A 22,616-nucleotide genomic window follows, 5' to 3' on the forward strand; every position below is an offset into this window, starting at 1 on the left:
GGATGTAATGGATACCTTTGGAAGGTAATAGCCCCCCCCCCTTGTTGAAGGGATTCTATCCAAGCCTAGATGAGTATTTATGCTCTTGTTGAAAGGAGTGGGGAGTTAAGGAAAGGAAGAGAATAAGCATTTATTAAGCGCCTGCCATGTGCCAGCCATCATGCTAAGCATTTGTGTTTTACAAATATCTCATTGAATTCTCACAACAGCCCTTGAAGTTAGGTAGGAGCTATTATTAGCCCCACTTTACAGATGAGGCAACTGAGGTAGACAGCAGTTAACTGACTTGCTCAGGGTCACACAGCTAGGAAGTGTCTAAGGCTGAATTTGAACTCAGGACTCCAGGTCCAGTGCTCTCTCTATTGTGCCACCAACAGAGGCGGGACCAGGTGTCCCACCAAGGAGATGCTATGTATGGTTCATCAGCTTGGTACCCAAATGTAAGAGAGCCAGTAGCAGACTTGGAGAGCCCAGGCCCCCAGTTTCTGTTCCTATGTGGAGCTGTCAGGATAGACCTGATCACCAGTCCCACAGCAGAGACAGCAGGGCAGCCCCATATAACATATGAGCGTGTATATGTTGGGGTGGGCGGGGAGAGGGGAAACAAAGGCAGTCCCTTTGAGACTGAGAAGTGAGAGGTGCCATTTAGGGCCTTTGAAAGAACAGGTTTTCAGCAGAAGTCTAGGTTGCAAACATGGAGAGTTGATAGAGAAGATTTGAAGGTGGAAGCAGCGTCTGTGGAGTGGGGTCAGCAGAGACCTGGATTCCAGTCCTTACTTGGTTGTTTTTACTAGCCATGGGACCAAGAGCTAGTCAGTCACCTGATCACTCTGAGCCTCAGTTTCCTTATCTGTAGTAATGGAACAATAATTCCTATAGTGCTTTCTTGACAAGGTGGTTTTAAGGCTCAAATGAGGGTGGGATCCCTTAGTATTACTGGGTCTCAACAACTTTTTTCAGAAACTTAGCAGTGAGGAGGAGAGACATGGGACAGCAGCACAGGCCCCCGGAAGGCTCAGGTGATTCTGCCAAGTGGAGAAAAAAAGATTGGGTTGATTTTAAACAGGCTTATCATCCTTTCCTAGAGAAAGCTTTGAACCTACCATGGGAGGACAACAATTTGGCGGCCAATTTAGAGGACAGACAGTTGGATTCTCGACAAGTAGAAAATTGAAAGCTGACAGAATTCTTAAAATCCCCCGCCCCCTTTCACTTCCCTTCGGAACAAAGGGACATTTCCTTTCTCTTGCTGGGAGGGGATAGAATTCATCACCCTCAGGGTTTCGGAGAAGCCTCTCCTAGCCAAGGCAGACCCTCAGGCAGCAGTCTGGGAGCACCCGGGACCTTGCAGTCTCAGCTGGGTAGAATAGGTAGCGAGGGCATTCCATGAATACACGCCAAGGTCGCCAAGGTCCCTCCCCAACACCCACACCCATATCCATACCCACACTCACTCCGGGGGGGGGGGGGGGGGGGGCGGCCACAGTGCACACATACAAAACCAATGAGGAAGTGGAGCAGACATTCTAAGTCAAGCAACTTGAAAAATTGTTTAAATTGGTTTGATTTCTCTAGTCCTATTGACCCTACAGACAGTTAACTCCCAACTAGGACTACGCCCTAGGGATCTATGATAGAAGCAAAAACTCAGAGTCTCCCCCTGAGGTCTTAGAGCTGAATAACCACATTGCCTTGGGCCTTTTTCCTCCAGCTCAGCCTCTTTCAGAGCCTGGGGGCAGAGTTCTTTATGGGGGTTAACCGGTGGTTTTCTGTGTAGAGAGGGCCCCTTACCAAAGTCATAAAACAAAACAAATTGCCCAGAAATCTTTGCTCATGGGAGTAGGGATCTGGGGAGTATAGTTAGGATTTGAGGGAGTAGCTGTGCTGAAGCCCCTCAGTGGGACTGGTAATCCAGTTTAGGATTACCCCCGTCCCCCAAACTAGGTTCCCCATCCTATACCCTTCTGCTTTCAGTAAATCTCCGCCCTACCTCCACCCCCACCCCACCCTTACAATGCTTGGAAAGGACATAAGCACTTAAGGAACACTAGAGATTAATCTCAATTGAATAGTAATGTTATTTACCAGAGTCCTTTTACTCCCTTGACTAGCTTCTCGGGGCACCCTAGGAGTATGAAGCCCCTAGTTTGGGAGCCCCTGTTTTTAGGGATGCTCATTTCTGTATGCAGTCCTGGGAGCCCGGAGGCAGAGGAAAGTTAAGGAAATGGGAGGTCGGAGGGGTGTTGGGAAGGAACGCGACTAGGGCTAGAGAAAGAAATTGCGAACGTGATTGGGGCAGGTGGGGGTGGGGGAGGGGGAGAGGAAGAGCCACTCTGGAGGTCTTCAGATGAGAGCTGGAAGGCTCTGACAAAGATTGAGTCACCTTAGAGAGAGAAGCAGTTACTGAGTGATGGGGGCAGAGGGAAAGTCTGTACGTGTCCAATATATGGGGAGGGGGCTGGGGGACTGCGATCAAGGAGCCTTAGGACAAAGCTAGGTTTCAGGAATAGGTGACCAAGACAGCTCTGGAATGGAGGGTTCCAGATGGCAGGGACCAGAAAGAGCCAAGCGTCCATTGGGGTGGGTGGGGAGTGGTAGAAGGTGGAGGGCAGGCCAGCCCTCTGCTGTTAATTTCTCAAGAGATGAATACAAGAAAAGTATCGGAATTGTTGTCAAGTGGAAAAGGGATTTGATTTTTCTTTCAAGCCAGAGAGCAGAACTATGACCAATAGGAAAGTGTTAGAGAGACCGAGGTCATTTTCACTATAAGGAAAAACTGCTTAAGAAAGCACTTTGTTCTGGACTTGGGGATCAGACGGCCCTGTTCAAATCCTGGCTCTGCCATTTGTAACCTGTGTGACACTGGGCAAGTCCCTTCCGGGACTCAGTTTCCTCATCACTTCAACTGAGAGGATCTGCCAAGATGACGTCTAAGTTTCCTTCCTCCCTTCTAGCTCTCCTAGTTGGCTAGGTAGGCCTGAAGCTTCTCTCTGTAATCTAGGTCCCTCTAACAGCAGAGATGGATGGTTTAAGGGAGCTGAGGAGGTGAATGGAGATTGGGGATGGGGGAAGGGACAGAAAGAAGGAAGAATTTAAAGACTGCTCAATATTTGCTTCCAGAATAAAGTGATTTCCCCAAAGCCCAGGTCTGATCATGCTACACACACACACACACACACACACACACACACACACACACACACACCCCCTACTCAACAAACTCCAGAAGCAAACGCAAAATGCTCTGCTTGGTATTCATAACCTTCACAACCCTTCATAACCTAGCCCCCTCCTATCTTCCCAGTCTTTTTAAACCTTTCTCCCTGCCAACTCCCTTTACTGCCACTGGCCTCCTACCTGTTCCATGAACAAGATGCTCCCTCTCTTGGCTCTGGGAAATTTCTCCCCCATGCCTGGAATGCCCTCCCTCCTCATCTCTGCCTCCTAGCTTCTCTGGCTTCCTTCAAGTTCCAGCTAAAATCCCACCTTCTACCAGAAGCTTTTCCCTTTTAATTTTAGTGCCTGCCTTCTCTTCCTAAATGTAAATTTCCTATTTATGCTGTATGCAGTTTGCTTTATATATGCTTGTTCACATGTCTTCTCCCCTATTAGATTGTAAACTCCTTGAGGGCAGGAACTGTCTTTTGCTTCTTTTGATATCCCCGGCACTTACCAGTGCCTGGCCCATAATAGGCACTTAATAAATGTTTATTAATTGGAGTTACTGACCAGATTGTAAGGTCTGCCAATCTAGTCAAGCTCTCTAATTTTACAGATAATGACACTCAAGTCCAGAAAGAGGACGGACTTTGCCTGAGGTCATCAAATTAAAAGTGAAAGAGGCCAGAGTCAAACCCAAGGCTTCTGTCTTAAGACCAACAAGCATTTATTACTATATAGAGGCCGATAGGGGATGTGGCAGAGCAAATGTGTGTGGGAGTAGGGTAGGGGGCTGGAGACAGGAGGACCCTCGTTCAAATCCTGCTTCAGACATTTCTTAGCTATGTGAACCTGGGCAAGTAAAAAAAAATTCTGTTTGCTTCAGTTTCCTCAACTGTAAAATGGGGATAGTAGGAGCCCCTACCTCCTAGGGTTGTTGTGGGGATCAAATGAGCTATTTGTAAAAAGTGCTTAGCACAGTGCTTGGTATAAGGTATGAGCTATATCAATGCTTATTCCTCCTGTTCCACTCTATAGATATGCAAGGGGAAATGCCAGACACTGGAGATGGAGACCAGTCCCCTATCTATCCTCCCGGAGCTGAGGCGGAGGCAACTGGAGGCCCAGTGGCCAGGGCACCTGACCTGTAGTCCTGAATATGTGAGTGCACTAGCCTCTTTCTGCTTCAGTTTCCCCATCTATTAAAGGGAGAAAATAACACCTACCTCCCCAGGGTGATTGAGGATCAGAATCTTAAAACGCTGTACAAATATTAGCCATTGTGATTATACGACTTGGGGATTATTCTACCCCATTTACACGTCAGTAAATCTGAGGTGATCTGAGGAGGAGAGAGAGCACTTGGGACAACTGAGGCAGATCAGGGAGTCACGAGTGGCATTTTCCAGTCTTAAGACTTCAGAAATTCAAGGTGCCACCATTTCCTGGGTGTTGGCATCCCAACTTTGCTGTGCTTTGGGAGATGGATCGTCTTTGAGTAGTTGCTAGGGATGAAAAATTCGTCACCCTGAGACCAAGATGGCGCTGAGCCTCTCCAGACAAACCTGAGTCTGTCCAGGAGACAGCTAATTGGACAAGGTCACAATTTGAAGCTGCAGAACCAGGTTTTCAAGTCAGGCCCCCTAACTCCAACTTCTAGCCTCAGCTTCTCGCCCCCGAAAAGGGCTGCTCAGACACTTGGCGGAGCTCCTACCCAGCAGGGCCGAAGGAGTACACAGACTCTTTCCCCCGGCAGGCGAGTGTGACCGGTTCATAAAGGCAGGAAGAAGCCAGGAGTAGAACTACGTGGCCATGGCTAGAGAAGCGCTGAGCAGCGCCAGAGGACTAAGGAATGAACGAATCCCACCGGCTTTTACAAGCAGAATGCGAGCTTCTGCAAAGGCCTCTGGGCTCAGTCCAGTGGCTCCAGCGGAGCTCCCAGGGTCCTTGGAAAGGACCAAAAGAAAGTGACATCTCCTAGAGGCCCCTGGGAGGTTTACCTTTACACTCCATTCTAAGTAGCGGGGAATCAATGAACTCCTGGGACGCGCCTGGGACTCGTAAACAATCTCGGCAACTCCTCCCCGGCTCTCCCACGCCTCTTCCCTCCCCTCTCGTCTGGCCTGAGGGCCGAGCAAGGTTAGCAGGGCCAGGCTGCTTTTGTGTTTGTGTGCTGGTGTGGCGGGGGGCGGGCCCCGGAGAGGCGGAGACGCTTCGGAGCTGCAGCTCGGGATCGTTGGCGTCTCCTGGACCTACGGACCCCGCTTTCCTCGGACAGGCTGCCCCGCCCGACCTCTCGCTCACTAGCCGCTGCTGCCCGGGCCTGGTCATGGGCTTGCCGCCCCCCACACAGCATTATTTCCGATCGGACAGCAGCGACTCTTCGGCGTGCATGATGGGGGCCTCCAAGGATCCCGAGGTCCCGAGGAGGAAGCAGGGGAGGTCGGGGTCTTGCAGCCCCGTGTGGCTCGCCACGACGGCCATGGCCATCCTAGCGCTGCAGGTCGCCTCCACCACCGGCCTCTTTGTCTATTTCACCATGTCCATTTCCAAGGTGAGCCGGGGCTGGAGCTCTGCCCTGGGTCGTAGGTGGCCTGCGAGCTTCCTCCTTTCCCCCACCTTTCTCCAGAAAACCTAGGCACTGGCGGCAGGCAGGTAAGGGGAGGCACGGCTGCATGCCCCTAGATCTATCCATTCAGCACTTTGAGGGAGAAGCTCTCTGGGAACAAGGGGCGGATTAGTAAAAAGCTATACGCGGCGGAATCGCGCCAGGAGAGGAGTCTGTTTTCTTTGCGATCTTTTTGTACATAAGTACCCCCAGTCTGTGCTTATACACGAATTCTTCGTACTGCGGAGGCGGCGTCCATGAGACGCAGTTTGGCGACTACAACCATATGGATGCAGGGGCTGAAGGCTAGTCGCCCGGCCAGGTTCCGCTTCTCTCTCACCCCTTGGGCTGCCTGGGAAGGGAGAGCTTTGCTGGCAGCCCCACAGGCCCTCGGCTGGTCCCTCGCGGCCGTGACCTCCCCGCGCGTCCCTGGCCCGGGCCAAAGGTGCCTCGCCTAGCTTGGGAGGACCTGAGCGCCTGGACAAAGGGCAGGTTCGTTGGCTATAAACGAAAACGAAAGCAAAGCCCGCGCGCCGAAGCAAACTGTGGAAAAACAAAAGTAAGATTGAGGAAAAGCGAGGCTGAAGAGGGGGAGCGGGTGCCAGACGCTCCAGGCAGGGGAGAATCTCCTGGCTGGCCAATTCGAGGTGCCCTCTGACAAAGCCAGAACCCTGGGAATAGAATAGAGTCCACAATTACCACCTTTCCCCTCCACCTCTGTAGGGCCACCTGTGAGCTTTGACCTTTTTCGAATCCCAACCATTTCCTAGGCTAGAACGTCCGTTCTTAGCCCCTCATTTAACGCCCGAGGAAACTGAGGCTCAGCCTCATTAGAGGACTCGCCAAAATTGCACAGATCATAACAGACTCAAGATTAGAACCCAAGTCCTTTGACTCCAAATCCAGCACTCAGTCTCTGCTGCCTCTCGTACTCCCAGGGTTCTCTCTCACTCCAGTCTCACAGGGTTGCCTTAGTGTGGAAGAGCTGGGTCAAGATGAGGAGGTAGGAGGAGTGAGCCCCCTTCCCCAAGGGAAGATGAAGCATTCAGGTTTCCGAGACTGTTTCTCGGCCCTATTTCTTTTCTGGCCAGAGAGCTGCTTACCTCAGTTTATCAGTATTTATCAGGTTGAGGCACCTCCTGATTCTATCAGCCTGGATACACTTTGGGGACTTCTTACTTGTTGAGGGGCTTATTGCCCCATAGGTGGAAGCTGGGGGACCTTCAGTGTCTGTCACTTACCCTAGAGGAGCCACCACCAGTTCCCCTTACAAGTACTCAGGTTCACAAGTCTTCACTACAGTTTTCTTTGCAAATGAAAGGGTACTATGGATTATCCTCCCTCATGGCCCTCTTCAGTCCTCCTCTGGTTTAAATCTGTGACCTATTCCCAGCAGGTATCCAGGTCTTCCCACTGCTGAGCTTTCCTCTATGTTAGAAGGGAGTTGGTATTTCCTTTCCACTCTTGAGCAGGTGGCCTCGGGAGCCTTGGTTTATAGCCTGGTTTGTCTCTGGACTATTTAAACTTGCTGCTGTTTGGCACCCAGGTGGCACAGACTACACGCCCTCCTCCAAAGGGGCCCCTTCAGGTGACTGTGGGACATTTCTGTGGAAGGGAGGCTCTGTTTGCCATTCTGGGTGGTGTCGTGGTGAACACCTTCCATTGGCAATTTCACTACTGCCACTGAGCCTTTGGGGGTCCAAAGAGGCTCTCCCCCTCTTCCTACTTGTCTTGCTGTCATTCCTCCTCTTCCAGGGTGGCTGGGTCTGGCAAATACCCCCTCCTGACAACTGCCGCTGCTCTCCAAGCAGGCACCAGGGACCTGTGTCCTGGTCACCATTCACTTTGGCTCTCACTGCCTTGGCACTCTGCATTATCTCACTGGTTCCTCACTGCACTCCAGGCTTGTGAGGCTGGGACAAGGGATTGTCTCTCACCCCACGTGACAGAGCAGAAAATGAGTCTCAGAGGTAAACTGTGGCAAAATGAAAAGAGCCCTGCCCTCAGGAGTTTGGAGACCTGAGTTCTGTTCCACCTCTGCCGCTGTGGCTGCCAGGGTTTGTCCAACTCACTTGACTTCCCTGAGGCTGCCTCCTTTTACTCCTGAGACTAAAGTCCCCTCCAGCCCTACTGTTCTACCAGTCTACAGAACTCTGGCTTGTCTGAGCCAGCCACAAAGCTGAGGCTCAGAGCCAGAGCTTCTGACTCCCAGCTCTAAGATCTTTGCATGCTGGGGAAGAGGTGGCTGGCAAATCCCAGCTGTTTGCCCCATGTGGTATATGGTGACTGATTCTTGGGAAATCTTGGAAATACATTACAGAGCCTGAGGGAAGGAGGGAGAGAGGGAGGGGAGACAGTCTTTTGGCCTAGTCCAATTGCCTTGAATCTGAGCTCCCAGACTAGTGAGCATCAGCCCCTCCTTACCCTGGGTTTGGCTCTGACTACCCTCTCCACCCCCACTTGAGTTGCCCCTGCAAGCTTTGCCTTTCCCGGAATGGAACAGGCCCAGGCTCACAGCCAGTGCAAAATCTTAACTTGCAGTTTCTGACACTTGGTTTGTGGGTCAGTTTTTACTTGGGCATGTCAGCACAGGGCTGTCTCACCCCACCCCACATCACCTCACCTCACTCACACCTTGGATTACTTTTATTTTTCAAAATGTATTGATACTTGGATATGAGCCGGGCAGCAACCACCTACTACGTTCCAGGCACTATACTAAGTCCGGAGAATTCAGAGAAAGACTCATCTTAGATCCCCTGGATCTCTCCCCTGGAGGAGCTCACCTTCAAGTGGAGGAGACAGCACGATGTGTACATTGCACGTGGGCCAGAACCTCAAGAAGGACTAGCAGAAGTCAGGAGAGGCCGAGGCTGCTGGGGTACAATGGTGGCAGCTGTGCCCACCTCAGCCAGTCCTTGATTCTTTATTGTAAGAGAGAGTTCAATTGGGGGGGGGGCATTTCCAGAAATGACTAAATATCAAAGACATCAGTAGACTTTGTTATTTCTCAAATGTGGTTAGATCAGCTTCCCCAATTACTAGCTCTCGGGACCCAGGAACACACAGGTCCATCCGAGATGAGTCAAAGCCCACTTGTCCCTTCATCTCACTCCATGAGACACTGAAAGCCTAATAGACCTTCTGAATTCAAAAAGTTGTAGCATCAAGAGCTGACTGGCCTCTTGTGGTTCATTGAGTCTATGAGGAAACTGAGGCCCAGAGAGAAGTAACTTATCCCAGATCACACAGAGTAAGTGAGGAAGCTGGGATTTGACCTTGTGCCTTCTGACCTCAAATCCAGCATGGTTCTGCTACGTATCCTATCTCGTCACTTCTAGAGTTGGTAGGTACTCAGTAAACATTTGGTGATTTCATAGCACTTGTCCCATTTTACTTTGGAAGTGGGTCTCCTAAGACTAGATGCTCCTTGATGGTGGAACTGGAATGGGACCCCATCTCCTTTCCAGAGTCCAAACCCAGGCCTTTTGCCTTCACACCAGAAGGGGTGGCTGCCTCTGTCTCCGTGTCTCTCTGTGTCTCTCTCTCACACTGGATTCTATCTTCCAGTCTTTTGGCTGTCTAGCATCCCAAGATGGACGGCACCTCCTTAGCCCCACGGAGTTTTTCTCGTTACTGGGCCATGTGCAAATACAGCTGACTGGTTCTATGGAAGGCCTCGGCCTCCAGAGGAAGACAGGCTGAAGGAGAACATAGCTAGTCATTCCACTGGCATTTGGGGAGCCCCGCCTGACTGCCAGACCTGGACTGGGCACAGAGTGGGGGAAGGATCTGGGAGGGGGTCAGAGAAATCCAAGACCTGGTCCTGGGCAGTAGGAGGCCCAGAACAGCCTTGCAGACCAAGCTGTTCAGAGCTACCCTGAGGGAAAAGGCTGACTGGCTCCAGGTTCCTCAGTTGGCTTTCTGGGCTGAGGCGTTCACTCCCTATCCCTTTGGACTTCTGGTTACTGACTTCCCCTTGGTGCAGAAGGGCTCCAGGCTCAGGGACCTGGGAACATAGGACTAGGCCTGGGGACAGTCTAGCAGGCTTGGACCTTCCTCAGGCAATGGATTCTGTCCAGTAGAGCATCTTGGGGGCAGAGCTCCAGACTATGACTGGTGGTACCTGGCACACCTAGACTGGTCATGGGTCACATAGCCAGGCACAGGGGTAGTGTTGGGACAGTGTTTGGGAGGCAGGTGAGGTGCCATGTCAGAGGGTACCTTTGATTTGGAGTCAGAGGAAACCTGGGTTCTGATCCCACCTCTGCCACTTAATCTACAGGGCCCTTCCCCTCTCTGGGCCTCAGTTTCCCCATCTAGAAAATGAATGGGCAAGATGATCCTGTAAATTCTTTCTAGGTGTGTGTATGTCTTCCACAGTTATATTTTTTTGGGGTTGGCCATAGGTTCAGGGCAGCATTATAGGGTAGGGGAAAGTATATAGTAAGTCAGGAGAGCAAGTTAGTACCAGCTGGGGGACCTTGGACGAACTCTGGGATGCAATTATTTCATTGTCAAATGGGGGAAGTAACAAGCCAGGGTGTCTCAGAATTCTTAGTGCATGTCATCAGCAGTCATTCTGTGGAGGAGGAAACATCTGCCTGGGGGAGTGGCCCCCACGATCTCTGTTCCCCTGCTGAGCCCCGCTGACTGACTCTTCAGTCCCTGGGAGGTCTCAGTTGAGGAAGGCCAGCCCCCGTCCCCAGGGCACTGAGTTATGGAGCAGAAGAGCCAGTGACTGGAATTGGCACAGAACAGGTGGTCCCTCTGAGGCTCTTGGGATTTGGATCCCCTGGGTCCTCATTTCCCCCCAGCCCTGAACTGGGGCCACGGCTGGGGGTGGGCTAGGCTTCTACGCAAGGGAGGGGCTCCTGCCAGCTTAATAACAGTATTTCTTTGCCATGGTTTCATGTGTTGCTGTAATCCACAGTCAGGCTACTTTATGTTTTTTAAGATAAGTTTTATTGTTGCCTCTGGACATACTCTCTGCCACCTTGGGAAGCAGGAAGAACATTTCAGCCCGGTCACCCCAGAGTGATGCCAGGTTGTGCCCCTGCAGCCTCCCTCTTCCCTGGTTCATAGTCTGTGCTCTGATCAAGGTCCCACTTACTCCTGATTTGGCTTCTTCTAGTGCTCTTTTCAGCCCTGCTAGCTGGGCATTTACCCACTGCTTAAGTGCTAGAGCTCAGGCACAGGTAGCTGGTAGTTGGAAGTCTAAGACAGGAGGATTAGAGACACGTCGAACTTGGGGGTCCCCTAAAAGGACGTGAGAGAGGAGATGTCCACGGGAGAGCATGACAAAGAGAGGGCCACAGAAGGGCCGTAAGCCCACCATCCAGAGCTTACTTTGGCCTTGGAGACTATTTTCTTGAGCCTCACAACAACCCTGTGAAATGCCAATGAACTATTTTTCACCTAGAGCAACTGGGTGGCACAGTGGATAGAGCGCTGGGCCTGGACTTGGGAAGATCTGAGTTCGAATGTGACCTCAGACACTCACTGGCGAAGCAAACCCCAAATGGGGTCACAAAGAGTCAGACACAACTGAAAACCAGCTAAACAACAGCAAAGGAAGTTGAGGCTCAGAACAGGGTCCAATCGCAGATTATAAGAGCCAAGGGGAGGATTTGAATCTAGGTCCTAACTCCGCAGTCCTGTCCTTTCCACTATGCCTGGCTGCCTCTAAAATAAACAAGCTGGTGTTCCCGAGGGCTGAGGAAAGCCGGCTCCTGCACCACTTCAGACTAAAATCCCAGCCTGCTCTTTGTCTTCATTGCTCTCAATGGGGCTCCTGTTTTCTGGTTAAGTATCTATTTCTTTGGGTGCAAACTGTCTATGATGGCTTGGATACTTCCAGCTGGTCCTCTTCCCATTGGTGAGCAGGCAGGGCCTGGGCTGGGCCAGAAGATGCTCTCATCCCCTTTTGTCACGCCCCTGGGGCTGCTGAGGTGGCCAGGGCATTTATCCCAACACTAGAAGGCTGTTTGAGATACAGTGAATCTGAAATGAGTTAGTGAACGTGAAGCCATTTGCAAACCTTTAGGTCTCGGTGGACTTGCCATCCAGCTGCTTCCCGCGACGCTCTTCTACAGACCTTGTCTTTGCTTTCTGATCAGCCTGCCAGGTCTCCTCCCGTGGCTCAATGCTCTAGTTGCTTTATTGGATTGTGGTTTGGGTTGTTTTATTTTTTTTTTGCCCCAAATCGGGGCCTTTGCTTTGGCCTTTGCTTTGGTATAAATTGGGTCCTAAAGCATGGACTTGTGAGAGCCATTTTAGCCTCAGAGAGGCCTCCTCCTCACTCCTCCCAATGACATCCAGGTTCATGGCAGTGGTCTAACGGCGTCAGAATGCTGCTGTGAATGAATGGGACCTGAGAGCAAAGCCGATGTTCTCACTAATTCAGCCTGGCCTCCCCCAGGTGGGGCCTATTAGGGAGAATGGCCTGAACTGAGAAAGCTTGAAAACAGCCATGGAGAGGACAGAGGAGCAGAAAGGGAGAGATGAGGCCAGGGATGAGGAGGAAGAAGGGAAGCGAGTGAGGGGAAGGTGGGTCATAGGCATCTGGAGGGGAGACAGAGGAGCTGGAACCAGGCTGACAGAGGAAGGAGGCTCTGGGTAATGTCCTCATTTAATCGAATTGGAATGTTCCAAACAAGCCCCACCCATGAGACTACTCGGCATCCTCAGTTCTCAAACTTTTTGGTTTCAGGACCCCTTTATTTATTGAAGACCTCCCCAAAGAGCTTTTATGTGGGTTATAGTTACCATATTGGAAATTAAAATGTCTTTGTGTTATGAAAATAGTTTTGACCTTGTGGACCCCCCTGAAATGGTCTCAGGGACCCCCCAGGGATCCCTAGACCACACTTGAAGAACCACACGTAGTGCAGTGGTGGGTAGGAGTGTGTGAGAATGGCCTGGGGAAGAAGGGCCAGGGAGGGATGCCAAGTGGGCCCACAGAGAGCTTGGCCCTAAGACTATGGGGGATCTAAGATGAGAAGTTTTGATCGGTGACAATGAACTAGGGTCCTGGTGAGCAGTCCGCATGGGGACTCGAGTATGATACTGCTGACAGGGATGTTTCGCCATTCTGCCTCAGCTCAGGCCTGCTGAGAAGCCGGCCGCCTTGTTTGGACCAATTCAATTCAACAGACGTTTCTGCAGGCTCTCCAAACCTGGTTTTCTTTTTAGCTCAGAGATCTGGGCAAGTTGGAAAAGTTCCTCTTGGACTCTCCTACATCTTCCCTTGACAATGTCAGGTATTCATATACCCATTTTTCAGATGAATGAAGTGAGGTTCAGGAAAGTTAAACAACTTGGCCAAAGTCACACAGTGGTGAGCCAAGAGCAAATCAGGGTCAGACTCCTTGGCTTGAATTTAGGCTGAAATCTTGGCTGCCAAGAGAGCAAGGTGGTAGATTGAGGGTGTGTGTGTCTGTCTTTAGTTAAAGGCCCAGGCCCAGGGGATTCCAGAGGAGTTGAAGTGCCTCCAGCTGATCACCAGCCTTCAGGAGAACCCGAACTTGGAGGAGCTGCTGCACAACCAGACGTGCCTCAAGCTCATGGGCAGCGTCAAATCCTACGTGACATCGGTGAGCAGCCTCGGGGAGGAGCCTTCTTCCTGACCTGCCCCTCGGTCTGTCTGCCTGTCTTCGTCACACACACACACACACACACACACACACACACATACAAATGTGTGCTCACACATGCTCAAGCAAATGCCCCACCCCCACACACCTCTACACTCGACCCCCCCACACACACACACAACACCCCCTCAGTAAACTTTGGTAGCTCCCTCTTACCTTTAGGACTGTATGCCTGGCCTTTCCAGCTCTTCACAACTGGGCTTCAAGCCACCTTTCTAGACTTCTTACATATTACTCACCACTGTGTGTTCTGTGTTCTGGCCAAGCTCTTTTCTGTTCCTCACACAGGACACTTCATCTCTTCCCCTTCCTCCCTCCCTAAATTACCTAGTATTGCCTTCACTGCTAGAACATAAGCCTTTGGAAAGGAGGCAGGCATTGTTTCACTTGTCTCTGGGTATCCCCAGATTGTAGAACACTGTTGCTCAGTCCTGTCTGGCTCTTCAGGACCCCTTTCTGGGGGTTTTCTCGGCAGAGATACTGGAGTGGTTTGCCATTTCCTTCTCCAGCTCATTTTACAGGCGAGGAAACTGAGGCAGAGTTAAATGATTTGCCCAGAGTCACACATTAAGAAAGTGTCTGAGGTCAAATTTGAACTCAGGGAGATGAGTCTTCCTGACTCCAGGCCTGGTGCTTTATCTACTGCAATACCTAGCTGCCCCTATGTGCCTGGCACATAGTAGATACTTAATAAATGTTGATTGACTTTGGACCTGCCAGCTCAGGCCTCTCTTATGTCTGCCTTTTTTTCTTCCAGGTGACTGAAAACATTCTCCACCGGAGTTTACAGAAAGGTGAGCTGATTCCCTCAGGGCTTACTTAAGAACAAGCCCTCTTAGAGAGATAGTAATAATAGCATCAGATAGCATTTATATGGAACTTGGAGGTTTGTAAAACAACTGTACATATGTTAGCTCATTTGAGCCACACAACAACCCTGGGGAGGTAAGTGCTATTTTTATCTCCATTTTACATATGAGGAAACTGAGGCAGACAGATGTTAAGTGACTTGCCCAGAGTCACCTAGCTAGAAAGTATGAGGCTGGATTTGAACTCATCTCCTTGATTCTGGATACAGCACTCTATCCCCTGTGACACCACCAACTCTGACCTTCAGAATTCTTTGCTCCAAATGTCTAGAACAGTGATTTTTTTTTTTTCCTTTTTGGTGAGGCAATTGGGGTTAAAGTGACTTACCCAGGATCACACAGCTAGTAAGTGTCAAGCATCTGATAGAAAGGTGACTTTTAAATAATAAAGATTCACTAGTTTGTGAAGTTGAATCAGTCAACCAATAGGCATTTCTTAAGCACCTACTGTGTGCAGGCACTGTGCTAGAGACTGAGGCTACAGGAAGAGATAATGGAACAATCCTCCTCACATACTAATGGGGGCTGGGGCTGAGGGTGGGGACAGTAAGTAGAGATAGCCAGTACATTATATTCAGAACATCTGCCCAATGGGTACAAGGAATTAGGGAGGGCAGGAGCAGTGGGGGCTGGGGGGGGGTTGAGCTGTCTTAAAGGAAACCCAGACTTCCAGGTGGCTGAGATGAGGAAAGAATATCTGTGTGGAGGTGTGGGGGACAGCCTGTGCAAATGGAGGGGTGTGGGTAAAAACCAGGGAGTTGGCCAGGGGGCATGCATTGAGGAATGCTGGGAAGGGAAGTCTTCCAAAGACAGCTCAGGAGGAAGAGAATGGAGGCAAGGAGGCTGTTTGGGAGTCCAGAGGAGAGGAAGGCAGTGCAGGGGAGAGAATACCCGACTGGAAGCAGGGAGAGCTTGGTTCAAGTTCCACTTTAGATACTCACCAGCTCTGTGACCCTAGGCAAATTACTTAGCGTTCCTGTGCATCAGTGGGAGCATCTGTCAAATGGTGCTTATAATGCATGGAGGTAGTTATCTAACTTACAGGGTTGGTTCAGGGCTCAAATAAGGTCACATAAACTGCTGGACAAGCGCGTATAAACAAGGAAGAGGAGAGGCTGCTGCCTCTTCCCCTTGGACTTTGGTTCAAGGTCTCTGGACCAGGAAATTCTCTCTCTCTCTCTCTCTCTCCCTCTCTTTCTCTGTCCCTCCCTCATCTTTCTCTTCTCTCTCCCCCTTCTTTATCTTCTCCTCTCTGTCTTTCTCTGTCCCTCCCTCATCTTTCTCTTCTCTCTCTCCCCCCTTCTTTTTCTTCTCCTCTCCATCCTTCTCTCTCTCTCTTTCTCTCTCCCTCCCTCATCTTTCTCTTCTCTGTCTCTCTTCCTCTCTCTCTCCTTTTTTCCTTCCACACCTTTGTGCTTTGGCTGTTCACGTCTCCTCCCGTCCAATTTGAAGAAGGGAGTGGGGGAGGGGGAAGCCATCCTCTTGGCCTTGGCCTTGAGGTCTGGGATGGGGGATGGGCTGTATCACAAGCAGCCTCTCCCCCCTTTCTCCTCCAGCTTTTTTGTCATTTGCTTTTTTCTGTAGGTTTGACAAGCACCTCTACCGGCACGGAAGGGCAGCCTCCGATGCCACACCCATTCGCCATCGGAGCTCAGCCCTCAGCCCACGTCACCCTCATCCCCTACACTGTTGTCAGTTCGGGTGAGTGCAGACCCCACCGAACCCAGAGGCGTACCGAACATCCTTGCACCCAGGACCACTGTGGTCCTCAGAAGACTAAGAATGGGCCTTAACACCATATCAGGCCTTCACTTATTCCTTGCTGAAAGAACAGAAGGATAGCATGCCAGCCTAGCAGCATACCACTATATACCCTGGAGGGATGAAAGGTCCCCTCCTTTTCTCTTCCTGGGACCTGAGACTCCCCTCCCCTTCCATCCAAGTGACATAAAGGCCTTAGCCAATCAGTATTTAGTAAGTATCCAGTGATTGGCCCAACCCTGGGTTAATGGGGGGAGACTGAAGGAGAAGCAAGGTCCCTGCCGTCTGGGAGTTTCCTGACCAGTTGGAGAAACAAAACAAGACTAATAGAGAGGAGAGAATCTGGGTTCAAATCCCAGCTCCATAACTGTGTGACCTCGAGCAAGACACTTTCCCTTCTTTGTGTGTGCCTCAGTTTCCTCCTCTGTAAAAATGAGGCAGTTGGACTAGATAGCGTCTTAGGTCCCTTCCAGCGCTTGCTTTGTGAGCTAAGGTTGCTGCCTGCAAGGCATCATATGCCAAGAGCCCAGTCAGGGGCGCTCGAGCACGCACACACGCGTGCGCACCCCCCCCCCCAGCAGATCAACGCAGGCAAGACCACTGGGAGCTGTAATTGTCCAAGGAGCCTTCACAGAGCAGCAATCTCAGCCCACATGTTCAGAGTATACAATGCCCAAGGTGCTTTAATGCCTAGGGAGCCTTCTAAGAATCCTGGAATTTTACAGATTAAAGAAATAGACTCGGAGAGGCCAGGCAACTTGCCCAAGGTCACACAGCTAGGAAGTGTTGGGAATAGAATTTGGATAGGCGCTCCAGACACAGAACGGCCTAAGCAAAGACCTGGAGGTGGGAGTGTCTATAACATTCACAGAGAGCAGCAAGTAGGCCAGTATGGCTGAAGCCAAGGGGGCGTGTTGGAGAGTAATGACAGATAAGCCTGACGAGGCTGGCCTGGGACCAGAGTTTGAGCCCAGGAGTGGGCTGCTTAGGACTTAACACAGCGCCTGGCACATAGTAGGCACTTAACAAATGTCTTAGGGAGCGTAGGCTGACTCGAGGGAGGAGCCACAGGAGCTAGGCCCATTTGGATCTGGCTGCTGTGCTGCCTGGGGGCCCTCGGGCCCCTCCCCCCAGCAGGTACTCTAGTACCTCCCCTACAAGATGAGCAGCTTGGAGCTGATGGTCCCCAAGGACCCTTCCAGCACTCCAGGCCTCTAAACTTGGCCCAGGAGTAAGAATCATATAGTAGGAATGGAGGGGAAGGGGCAGGAGATGGGAGAGCCGTTGCTGAGGACTGCAGTACGATCCTTTAGCTAGCTGGCTTCGAAGGTTGGGGGGTGTGGTGTGAAGGAGAGAGAGAGAAGCAAGTTATCGGGGAGGTGACGTAAGATGTGAAGTGATTTATTTTGAGGCCTTGGGGAGACTTCCAAGTTAGGGATCTCCTTCTCCCCAAGCCAGAACCTGTGGGGAGGGCAGCCCTAGGTTAGGGAGACCCCAGGCAGTTGGAGTAATAGAGTCTGAAGGAAAAGCTGACTCTTCAGACAGCCCAGGGCTACTCCTTGCCCTGCATCTCCTGGCAAGTGAGAGGCCTCCCTCAGGGCCCTGAGGATGCTTTCCCTGGAGAAGAGAAGGTTTCTGGAATGGCTGTCACGTGCAGGCAGATTTGTTCTGTCTGGTTCCAGAGGGCAGAAGCTGGGGTGGGGGGGGTGCTTGGTAATTGCACAGAGGGAGGTTTAGGCAAAGCATGGTGATGCGGTGGCTTTTCCCTCTCTGGAGGTCTTCAAGCAGAGACTGGATGCCCACTTGTTGGGTATGGCCTAGTGGGGATTATTTTGGTGAGGTCCCTGGCTGTGTGAGATGGGACTGGAGACTGGGGATCCAATTGTCTTCTAACCCTGTGCCTCTGCGCCTTCCTCCCCACCTAGTCTCCCGGTTTCTGGTCTCTGGCCTTTCCAATCTGTTCTCCATCTACTAGGTGCTTAATAATTGCTCAGTGAGTTGAACTGTCTCTCATTTATCTCCCTCTAGGCAACCTTGACCACCTTGGGGCGCTGCCCCAGTCCTGCCGCTACCCTCTGCACAATTGGGAGTCTCGAGGCCTGCTCTCCCACCTTCGGAATATCACCTTCAAGGCAGGTGCACTGAGAGTCAGCCAGGGGGGCAAGTACTACGTGTACTCTCAGATCTACTTCCGCTACCCAGCAGAGGCTGAAGGAAGCCAGCCCACAAGCCAGCAGCTGGTACAGTGCATTAGCAGGCAGACAGCCTACCGCCAGCCCATCCTGCTCCTCAAAGGTGTAGCCACTAAGTGCTGGTCTCCAGAGGCTGAGTATGGCCTCCATGCCATCTACCAGGGGGGCCTCTTTGAGTTGAAAGCAGGGGATGAGCTCCTGGTATCTGTCTCTTCCCTGGCTGTGGATGATACTGATGGCACCTCCAGTTACTTCGGGGCCTTCCGGTTGGCTATGTAAGAAGCTGCTGGCCCCAGTTTAAGGAGTGTTAGGGGCCAACTTTTCCTCTGAAATTGACTTGTCTGATTGGACTGCCTAATGTGTTTGCTCTAGTTGACCTTCCTGGGACCACAGGACCAACTCCAGCCCTGGGAGGCAGTGGCCTTATTCACCCACTGCCCCAAGGAGGCTTGGAAAGATCCCAAAGGACAGAGAACTGGATTTTCCTTTTCTGCCTAGGTGGTAGTTGGGCTTGGGGGGGTGTCATTCTAAGTACCATGTCCTTCTCATTGTTCTCTAGCTCTAGGGAGGAGGCAGACTGATGGGGAGGAGGGGCAGGAGTACAGGACCTCTGTGATCTGAAGGGAAGGTTGAACAAAGGACTCTGGGTACCAGGGGATGGAGGTGGGGGGGCAAAGCCCTATGAGTCTGTCTAGTTGACCTAGCTATGGATACCAGGCCAGAAAATTCACTTCCTTCTGCAGGACAAAGGCCAGCAGGCTTCATAGAACTGAGAGTATGGAGCAGGAGGAGCCCGGGTACAGAAAAGCCAGCTCCCTGCCCTGCTCCCTCCCCACTCCCCATTCCAGGATTTGCCCTTAGATGTCTCTTTACTACTTTCAAACATCCTCAAGAAAGCAAGTGCTCTAGAAAGAGTCTCCAAAGCATTTTAGCCCTGGCTCCGGGAAGGCCAGCTCACCTGGAGGGGGCCTTGGAGCCAGACAACATCCCTCTCTTCCTGGCCTAGCCCAAGTGAAAGAAAGCTTACTGCTTCTCCTGGGGGAGGTGACCCCTGGGAACAGAGACCCCCACCCCCACCCCTGAAACCAGAGGATGGAAGAATAGAGGGTTCTAGGTCTCAGTCTGTGGCCCTGAAGCCACCCAAGGGGGCCCTACCAGGATCACTCCTGACCTTGGGACCCTCTGCTATCTGAGCCAGAGGCCAGAGGAAGTCACAGTGGAGGGGTTGGGTGAGGGTGGGGGTGGGATTCAGGGATCAACACAGCTTATCACTGCCAGAGGAAGCCAGGCAGTTGGGTCTGGCTCCAGAACCCCCCCCCCCACTCTTCAGTGACTCTGTGCCTGTCTTTGCCTTTTCCTTCCAGGAACAATACTTCCTCTCCACTCCCAGTCCCCACTTCCCCCTCCATCCCAGGTCCCTACAAAGCTGTTGGGAACAAGTTGTTGACCTGATAGGGAGCCACCCTTATATGTATGGGGAGAGAGGACTGGCATATTAGCTATGGAGTCACGGGGCTGTGACTGTTTACAGGACTAACTGCCGAAGGGTATGTGGAGGGTGGAGGGAGGGTCAAGGGCATAAGGGATGGGCAAGGACAGGGTCCCCTCTGCATGCTGGCCATCATTTCTATTGGATTTGTCTGTTAATAAATCTAGACTGCATATTATTCTCAACACCCACTGGGTGATCCTCTTGGCCAGATCTCTCACCCTTGGCCACGTGCACAGCCCATCACCCCTTCTCTTCATTTGGCACTATGAGTGTTTGAGATGCTTTGGGTCCTTGTCTCATTTGAGCCTTGCAGCAGCAGGGAGCTAATATCATGCCCATTCTACAGGTGAGGAATCCCAAGGATCAGAAAAGTGCTCTGAGCTACCATGATTAGAGGGTCATAGAGGTCAAGCTGGAAGGGACCTTGGAAGTCTTCTGGTCCACTCCCCTCATTTGAGGGAAAAGCGAGTGAACAGGAGAGGTGGGCCCATGACTAACCCATTCTCACCAGGGCACTAAGTGGCAGTCAAGATTTGGTTCCTGGCCTTTGGGAACAAAGGCAGCTTTCTCTCCACCACGGACTGTTAGGAAGCCTCAGGCAAACACAAGTTGTCCTTGGAGCCCTCCATTCCAAGAGTCGTTGGACCCCTTGGGGAAGATGCCTTGCTCAGACTCAGGCTGGTTCCAAAAACCCATCTGAGGGGGACATCTATTGATTGCTAGTTTCCATTGGACAGCTGGAATCCAGAAGCTTCATGCTTGCCTGGCTTTGAAATTGGAACTTTATCACCCCCACCCAGTGATCAGACAAAGTATCCAAGGGAAGAGACACCCCTTTAAGCTGCCCAGGGGCCCTGGAGATGGACAGATGTGGCCCAAGGCCAGCCTTGCAGCTGCTGTTGCCCACTGGTCCCCACCCCTCCCCTCACTGACTCCAAGGGAAAAGGCAAAACTAGACCGAGTGCTGGAGCTGTGGGATGGCATGCCCCCAAATTAGCTATGGGTGAAGTGAGCTACTTGTCATCCCCTAGACACATCCTGCATACCCCTCCTCTTGGCCTTAGATTACACCATTTCCCTGTGCCTAGAATGTCTTTGCCCTGGTTTCCCCACTCCAAACTCCTCCCTGTTGAAACACAGTTTATGCCACCATTCTCTCTCTTTTTTTTGTGTGAGGCATTTGGGGTTAAGTGACTTGTCTAGGGTCACACAGCTGGTAAGTGTCTGAGGCTGGATTTGAACTCAGGTCATCCTGACTCCAGGGCTGGTGCTCTATCCACTGCGCCACCTAGCTGCTCTCTACCATTCTCTTTTGCATTATAATCTGTTTTTTTCCTCCCTCTACTAGGTTTGAGCTCTTATAGGGTCTTCATCTTTGTCCCTCCTCACCCTCAGGCTAGTCTTCTGTACCCAGTCCACAAGGAGACAGGGCCTGAAGGACCTTTACTCAATTTTACAGATGGGGAAATTGAGGCCCAGAGAAGCTGAGTGACATTCCTAAAGGCACTCAGGTAGTGAGTGGAAGTGAATCATCTCCCAAGGGTGCTGTTAGTGACTCACCAGACTGGTGAAGTGCCCTCCTCCCCTCCCAGGGCACTTAATGACCAGAGAAAGCCAAGATGACTCAGCCCCTCCCCCATTTTGGGCCTTCAGTGATTTCAGTAACCCCAAATGTCATTGCAGAAAATCAGACCATTAGATGTACTTAGGGAAAAGAAAAGGGCAGTCTTTAGTAAGTGCTCCTGGCCTAAGCATATCATTTGGGCCTGCTTCAGTGAAAAGGAACTGAGGGAAAACCTCGGGGCCAACCAAGTCTTCCCCAAACAATGGGGCACTGGAGCACATTTTGTGCTCTCCTTTAGACCTTTCACCATTTGGAAGGCCTTGTGCCTCAGCTGCAAGGTGTGGCATTGCCCTACACCAAGCTGTGTGACCTCGAGCCAGCCTCTTGCCTTCTCTGGGCCTCCTTTTCATCTGCAGGTGCCATCTCTAGCAGTGCCATCCTTCTATGTACTATGTACTAGGCAGTAGCACAACGAAGATGTCCCATCGGCCTTATGAAGAGGCTAAGGGAGGCAGGAGGGAAGGAACTCCCTAGGGATCAGAGCCACTCTCAAACAAAATGGAGGGTGGCTCAGTTTGAGTGTCCACCGAAAGGAAAGCTTGATGGCGAGGTCACTGGGAAGGGGGGCTGCTTAAAGCTGGAGATCCTCGAAAGGAGCTCCCGCTATTCTGCCTGGAGAAGAGACAGGCTAGTTATTTAAGTTTTTAAAGTGCTTTCAAATAAGTGTCCCCAAAGGGCAGAGCCACTGTGATCAAGTTATTGTGAGGTAAATTGAGGCTTGTCAGGAAAAACCAGCCATCCAGCCGGTAGAATGGAGTGTGAGCAAGCCGGAAGGTTTGTGGAGGGGCGTTATGGGGAAGGATCAGAGCCCTGAGCTCATCTCACGTCTGTCAGCTGAGGGAATTGGGGGAGAGAAGCCTGGAGGTGGAAATGATGGCTCTTTTAATGTCGTGGCCTTGGCAGTGTTTGGAATGTACGAAGAGGCAGGTTTCAGTTGAAAGTCAGGAAGATCGCCCTGGTCACCAGAGGAGACCCCAAATAGAAAATAATGTTGGTCCCAGCTGGAGAGTGAAGAGGAAGGTAAGCCGGCTGGACAGGGGGACTGTCTGGAGGCTGGGTTTAAGGCACTATGGAGCCCTTTAATGTGCCGGGCCTGGAGTCATGAAGACTCAGCTTCCTGAGTTCAAATCTGGCCTCAGACACTTCCTAGCTGGGTGACCCTGGACAAGTCACTGAACCCCGTTTGCCTCAGTTTCCTCATGTGTAAAATGAGCTGAGAAGGAAATAGCAAACGACTACAGCATCTCTGCCAAGAA

General features: G+C 51.5%; 1 protein-coding gene across 2 annotated transcripts; it reads left to right on the forward strand.

Moving 5' to 3' along the window:
• Positions 1-5,176: 5,176 nt before the first annotated feature.
• LOC110202690 (tumor necrosis factor ligand superfamily member 10-like) lies at positions 5,177-19,920 on the forward strand. 2 transcript variants are annotated; one of them, XM_020978957.2, is made up of 5 exons: positions 5,177-5,713; positions 13,216-13,362; positions 14,180-14,216; positions 15,876-15,992; positions 18,081-19,920. In XM_020978957.2, exons 1-5 carry the CDS (start codon positions 5,192-5,194, stop codon positions 18,521-18,523), a joined length of 1,266 nt encoding a protein of 421 aa, XP_020834616.1. In that variant the 5' UTR covers positions 5,177-5,191; the 3' UTR covers positions 18,524-19,920. The 2 variants fall into 2 exon arrangements, with proteins under 2 accessions (XP_020834616.1, XP_078003843.1); XM_078147717.1 differs by lacking the exon at positions 13,216-13,362.
• The last annotated feature ends 2,696 nt before the right edge of the window (positions 19,921-22,616 follow it).

Source organism: Phascolarctos cinereus, unplaced genomic scaffold, assembly GCF_003287225.1.
Source record: "Phascolarctos cinereus isolate Bilbo 61053 unplaced genomic scaffold, phaCin_HiC Scaffold_8;HRSCAF=390, whole genome shotgun sequence".
Taxonomy (NCBI): Eukaryota; Metazoa; Chordata; class Mammalia; order Diprotodontia; family Phascolarctidae; genus Phascolarctos; species Phascolarctos cinereus.

Coding starts and splice junctions, on each gene's coding strand:
- LOC110202690 (XM_020978957.2), top strand. CDS start 5,192: ATGAACTCCTGGGACGCGCCTGGGACTCGTAAACAATCTCGGCAACTC. Junction 5,714..13,215: donor TCACCATGTCCATTTCCAAG/GTGAGCCGGGGC, acceptor GTCTGTCTTTAG/TTAAAGGCCCAGGCCCAGGG. Junction 15,993..18,080: donor CTACACTGTTGTCAGTTCGG/GTGAGTGCAGAC, acceptor ATCTCCCTCTAG/GCAACCTTGACCACCTTGGG.